Source organism: Cyprinodon variegatus, unplaced genomic scaffold, assembly GCF_000732505.1.
Source record: "Cyprinodon variegatus isolate N-32 unplaced genomic scaffold, C_variegatus-1.0 Scaffold1489, whole genome shotgun sequence".
Lineage (NCBI taxonomy): Eukaryota > Metazoa > Chordata > Actinopteri > Cyprinodontiformes > Cyprinodontidae > Cyprinodon > Cyprinodon variegatus.
Genome location: NW_015151942.1, coordinates 73,449 through 79,937, shown reverse-complemented (window position 1 = coordinate 79,937; position 6,489 = coordinate 73,449). Strand labels below are relative to the sequence as shown.

The window sequence follows — 6,489 nt, the reverse complement described above, 5'->3', positions numbered from 1 at the left end:
TAGTGTCTATGTGTGCACGCCCCTGATTAAATTGGTAGATGGGTTATAATGTTCTTTCCTCAAATGATCTTAAAACAAAAATTTTATTGAACAACAGCAACAGAAAAGAGTACTTTTAACTTAATACTCTGAGCCCTTTGTGTTAAGAAGATGGGCCGCCAACCAATGAGCAGAAGTCTCTCTAAGACACAACCCTCCTCATTTGCATAACGAGGCAGAAATGCAGACAGAAATGTAAAAACGACAAGCAGAAATAAATAGCATTGAAGAAATAAACAGGGTAAACAAATAAAAAGGAAGAATAAAACAGACAAAAAAATTATAACAAGCACACAAATAAATACTTAAAAAAAAGTAATTAACAAAAAAAGTTGAAGATTATAACGGACAATAAATAAATAAGGCAATTATTACAAAGGCGAATACACAAAGAAGCTAATTAAAAGAGATATATACATTTATGTCTCACCGTATAATTTAATTTCTACCTACATTTATTTGTTTATTGTATTTTGGGGGGGCAATTAATTCTATGCTAATTTATTTATTGAGCATATATTTATTTATGTATTTATTTTTAAATATAGTAGAGCTGGTCCTCCATACCGGTACATCCCAAGCTTTGTTCATCAAAACAGGCCCAAGTGGGCATACTGTAAATACATTTAGAAAATATATTATTAACTATATCTATAATATGTGCCATGTTAAGTGTTAGGGTAATTTTGGTTGGCATTTTGCCTGAGGATTTTGTAAATGAAAAAATGTGCTCAAAAAAGTTTGAAAATCACTGCTGTACAGTATACACTCAACAATAGGTTTTGGACTGCATGAATTAAAGCAATAATTCTGTGGCTTTACTTAGGTGTTAAGGAAGCCCAGGTTGTTTTAATAGCATCCTTCAGCTCCTCTGTTTTGTTGGCTCAAGTGTTTTAAGTTGTAGATGTGGTCATTTTGATGACAAATAAAGTACTAAGTCTTGCTAAATCGCAAATTTTCCTACCAACCTAACTTTATTTACATACTTAGATATAGCACTGTGAAAAGCTAGCTTTTACCAATTACCTTTTTTTTTTATCCAACTCACCTAATGGTTGATCAAGTTAGCTTTCCTACTAACTGCCATGCAAGCCATTATGTGAAATCTTTATATTTTTTTTTTTTCATCACTCACCTTTATCAGTAATTTTGTGGGGAACAAAATATTTTTAGTCAAAGTTATCAAAATTACTGAAACATTTCAAATATTTTAATAACCTGTCTAACTTTTTATCAGGGTTACAAAGATAAATCTAGATTTAAACAATGTTCTATTTATAAACCAGAAACGATTTCTACTGCACGTAGCCAACTGGTGTGGCTTTTAAAGCAGGTAAAAGGTATTTTGAGGCCAACGTGGTGGCAGAGGAAAAAAGACTTGGGTTTTGGAGGTGTTTGCTGAGGCTATTGAGAAAGATCATTAGTCTGCCTCAAAGGTATTCATTCAGTCAAACTGCTTTGTTTAAACTATATACATTGAGTGAGGAGTTGCCAGCCACGACTGGGGAAATGTTCAGATGGTAGAAAGAATAGTCTGAGGATCAACTCAACTCATTCCTACAAGCAGAAACTAGGTGCCCAGAGTTGGACTTGTTCTTTACACAGGCTGAAGTCACCAAGTTAGTTTAAAAGCTCATTGTGACTTTAAAGATGGTTGAGATACATCCTGAGTATTTTAGATCTCTTGATGCTGTGGATTTGTTGTGACTAGCACACCTCTTCAACATTGTGCATCAAACGGACTTACAAACTGGTGTGGGAGCCAGAGGGGTTCTGGTATAAGGACCAGCAGATTTAATTTCTCCTTTTTGTGAAAGGTGTTGTTCTGCTAATTGTAGCCAAGAGTTACTGCATGTCCTAGAATTCACAGCTGTGTTTGTGGACGTTTAAATAAAGCAAAGCTCCACCATTTATGAGTTCTATAGTTCTGAACTTGAAATGGGTGATTTGCTTTCCCCAGGTCAGAGGATTAGGGCTAGGGTCTTAAGTTGAAGTGTCTCTTGCTCTTGTTTAAAAAATGCTCAGGAGAAAGACTGAGGCCGTTGTTGCAGTCACACAGTAACTGATGCTATAACAGTAACTGTAGGTGTGTTGAAGAGAGAGTTGAATGAAAAGGCAAAGCTCTTCATTTGTAGCTTTTCAATCTATTTTCCTGTACTTGCCTATTGCATAACAAATCTGGCATCAAACAAGGGTGTCTGGAAAGTCACTTAAAATATGATGAGTAGCTGGGCTATCCTGGAGGGCTTGGAGTAACATTGATAGGAGTCAGCTAAAGTGCCTTGGACATCTGTACTGGATGCCTGTTAAACACTTTCAGTGAAACCTCCAGGGGAGAACCCAGGGAATGGCCAAGGGCATACTGGGATGCTGGAGACTATGTTTTCCACTGGTTTGGGAATGCTTTGTCTTCCTGTAGAGGAGGTGTTTGAGGAAAAGAGGTCTGAACATCTCTGCTGAGACTACTGCTTCTACAACCTGGTGTCAGAAAACACTGAAGGTGATGAGTAGAACTTTTACTTGATAGATTTTTTTCCTACCAAGAACAATGTAGAGTAATGCTGTAATATTTTTGATTATTATTTCTCATTTGCGGAAACACAAGTGTTAGGGTTAAACAGAGATTATGAGGTAACAGTTCAGGTGAATCTATACCTAAATAAAAATAATAATAATAATAATTGACATTTAAGTTAATGCAACAGTTGTACTCTATGTTAGGTGACAGTTATATGGACAAAGCTTTAGTACCTTTAGCTTTAGTACCAATGTAAATTAAAGCTTTACCTTGCAAGGATTTGAAGGAAAGCTTTATTTTTAGGATTTTATGATGCTAACGTATTTGGACTTAAGGTTTTAAAGAATAAATACTCACATCTGCGAAAGTGCAGGTTATGTGATCAGTGAAGCTGGCACTGTAAAACATGAAGCATACACCAAACAAAACTAAGGCCAGGAGCATCCATCTGTACTTCAGAAGAAAATATTTTCTGAAAGTTTGGACTCCCATTATCATTGATGAATGGATCTTGACCTGTGTTAAAAGAAAAAGTAAAAAATGTAGTTAGATAACTGAATTCCAGTTGTTTATTCAATTTTTTATGAAAAAAATAAAGGATTCATTTTTTTTGTTTCTTCTATCCTCTGCAAGATAAGTGAGAGAGGATAAATGTCAACCTTTTTAGGTTATTGGTATTGTAAGAATTTCATAACATTTCAAAAGTCAAATATCCAACTACATAGTTAAAATGATCAATTATATAAATATGTTTAGTTTTATAGTTATAGTTTTATTGGAAATTAACCTACACTTCTTTTTGCCTTACAAATTGTATGTTTTCATAAAAGTTAAACTTGAAAAACAGAAAGGTTTAATCTTGGCATTAGATTTTCATTAGTTTAGGTAACACTTATCCTGTCAAAGTTTAACACTTGCAACAACATGTGGCCAACAGTTCCTTTTGATTAGGCAAAGTGCTAAAAAATAACTGTTAGCTGACTGCTGCCCAAAAAACAACAGACATTATACATGAACAGCGTGACATTGTCAAATCAAGGTAATCTATGTTTAATGGAGAAACAAAATCATAGCAAAATAAAAACATTAAGGAAATAACTGCAAAAAAAACCCCATATGTTTGTAGATTACTGTATTTTGTGGACTACAAGGCGCACCTGAATGTTAGACACACAAGCCAAATGTATGGGAAAGTCTTGTTTTGTTCATATATTAGCAACACCTAATTAAAAGCCGCATGTGTATTTAATGTTTAACATATATAAGAGAATATGCACAAAGGGGATTGTCAGGAAAGAGATGGCTGTTTGGGAACACATCCCTTTTATTAACAGTTTTTAAAAAAAAAGCTACCGCTACATATTTGTATAACTTTTTACGTATATATGTACAACCACTGGTAATTACAAGTACGAAACATGTACTGTGCTGTTTAAATGAGTAACAAATGTACATCAGATGCACATCAGAAAAAGTAGATTTGGCCTACCTTTTAAACTACTGTAAGATGCAGCTTATACTTCAACAAGAAAAAAAAAGTCAGTCATTCATCGCCATTGCCATTATTTTCTTCCTGCCCACTAAAACCACCAAAGTCCTCTTCTTCAGTGTCGGAAACAAACAGGCTTACAGTGGCTTCATCATCCACTCTCCGCTTCTCTACTTTGCTGTCGCTTTCAAAACCAAAGAACTCCTTGTTGTCAGTGTCAGAATTCAACACCCTCTGAGGGGCAGTGGAGATGTTCTCTTCATCACACAGCAGTCCAGCACTTCCAAATCCATTGGTGATCGTGGATGTTTTGACACTTCTCCACGCTGTCAAAATGCCCTGGCAGACTTTGGAAAAACTTGCTTTTCACATGAAAACAGTTTTGGTAAATTATTTATCATCCCTTTTCATCCACACCTCCCATTGAATGCGTAGTGCCACTTTGAACATGATTCACGCTGTTGTCGAATGGCAGCAGTTGCTTATTTTTTTGCACTAAATCTTACAGTACTACTTTGCCTGGTGCAGGGACATGTAACCAACATACGTTGGTTAGGTACTGTAACCCCAGATTCTATTAATATAGGCGTAGCCCTTTAAGGCCCTCACTAGTGGGTTCATTCCTTGGCCCGTGCGCAAGCACTGAAAACTTTAGTCCAAGCCCACCTGCTGTGTGGGCCCCACTCCAGTCCGTATAAATAACGGTGAGGCCAGACAATTGGCTCCCAAATAGCAATTTTCCTTAGCCATTTAGGAACCAGTGAGGCCCAGAACTTAAAGGGCTATGCCTATATTCGTAGATTCTGGGTGTACAGCACTTAACCAACATTCTATTTCATATAGGCTTCGCCCTTTAAGGCTCTCGCTAGTGGGTTAAAGCCGAAGCAGGATGTGGTCCATGCCTCACTGGGTCCAACCCGAAGCATAAGCCTAAGCTGCCTGTTCTCACAAGGAGCTTCAGCTCAGCCTCCAGTGTGTGTTATTGTTCACATCAGAAGCGCCATGCGCAGCTGAACCACTGAGAGGGGAAACCTCTCTTTTCAGGGCTGAACCTGGACAACAGACCTGAGTCTATTAACTGTAACAGTAACGATGGGTAGAACAGGCCAAAGGCTCACAGATGTAACACTCCTCAGTCATTAAGCTGTCATCCTCTCTGTCGTGGTGCACACCACAATGGAGAGGCCTGGGCAGAGGTTGAGATCAAACCTGCTGCTGATGACGAAGAGGACAAGTTACAACAGTAACTGTCTGAACAGAGCAGGTGAACAATCCCTGTGAGGAGCAGGGACTGCAAGAAAATAGTTAGCAGCTGAACCATGCATAATACTCCAACATAACCATGCCTGCTCATTTCTGTCTTCAACATCTCTTGTCACAGAGAGTAATGAAGATCAAAACAAATAACATCAGAGATCACCAACCAAATAAACCTCCCAACTCGAGGTGGGAGGAGGTTTTCCAGGTGAGCGTAATGATCATTCTGTCAGAACTTAAACATCACGCAGGTAAAATCTGATGAATTCTGATTCTGATTCTGAATGAGCATGGAGATGACCAGGAAGCTGCCGTGCAAATGTCCTCCACTGTCATTCCTTCATGCTGCGCTGTGGAGGATGAGATCCCCCTGGTGGAATGAGCTCTGAGCTTTTCTGGAGGCTCCAATCCAGAAGTAGTATATGCCTGTGAAATGGCCTCACACAGCCAGTGTGAGAGGCGCTGTGCAGTCAAAGACTGCCCGGCAGAGTTCTCTCTGTAATGCACACACAGGTGCTCTGTGCGGCGCAGTGCAGTCGTGCATACCAAGTAACACGAGAGCGTGCGCATGGGACAGAGGAGATGGTGCATAACTCACTCCCCAGAGTTATGAGGAGGAAGATAGAAACAATTCAGAGTTATCACCTTCGATCTGAAAGAGCTTGTGATGCTCTTGGGTGTGAAAGCAGGATTAGGACGCAGCACAGCTGAGCTGCCCTCTCCCTGTATGCTGAGAGAGGAAGGAGCAACAGAGAGGGCGGACAGATCGCTCACTCTCTTTGCAGATGTCAGAGCCAACAGCAGAGCTGTTTTGAATGCTAAGAATTTAATTTGAGCCTGATCTAAGGGCTCAAATGGTGCTTTAACCAGAGCGTGCAGAACCAGCGCTAAATCCCACTGACACAGGTGACACAGGTCTGTGTCTGCGCACACCTCTCAGGAATCGCTTTGTCAGAAGATTTTTAAAGACTGTTCTGTCACACACAAATAGCCACAGCATAAGTCCTATTTGTGCTGAGGGCTAAATTTCTGGCATATAGCGCTGTTGTAGATGCAGTCTGTACACCCTGAATGGTGTGCATGACATGGTGCGCTGCCACGGGTGGCCTGACAACAGCTGCTGCAGGTTGGGGAACATCTCAGTGGGACCGGAGGGAAAGCATAAAGGGGTTTCTGTGGCCACAGA

General features: G+C 39.3%; 1 protein-coding gene across 1 annotated transcript in view; it reads right to left on the bottom strand.

The window, feature by feature from the left end:
- The window catches only part of LOC107103618 (NXPE family member 3-like), a 27,707-nt gene extending 24,638 nt beyond the window's left edge, over positions 1-3,069 (bottom strand). The window contains exon 1 of the mRNA XM_015403388.1: positions 2,915-3,069. Coding sequence (XP_015258874.1) covers positions 2,915-3,055 — 141 coding nt within the window. The 5' untranslated portion in view covers positions 3,056-3,069. The remainder of the gene's footprint in view (positions 1-2,914) is intronic.
- Positions 3,070-6,489: the final 3,420 nt, after the last annotated feature.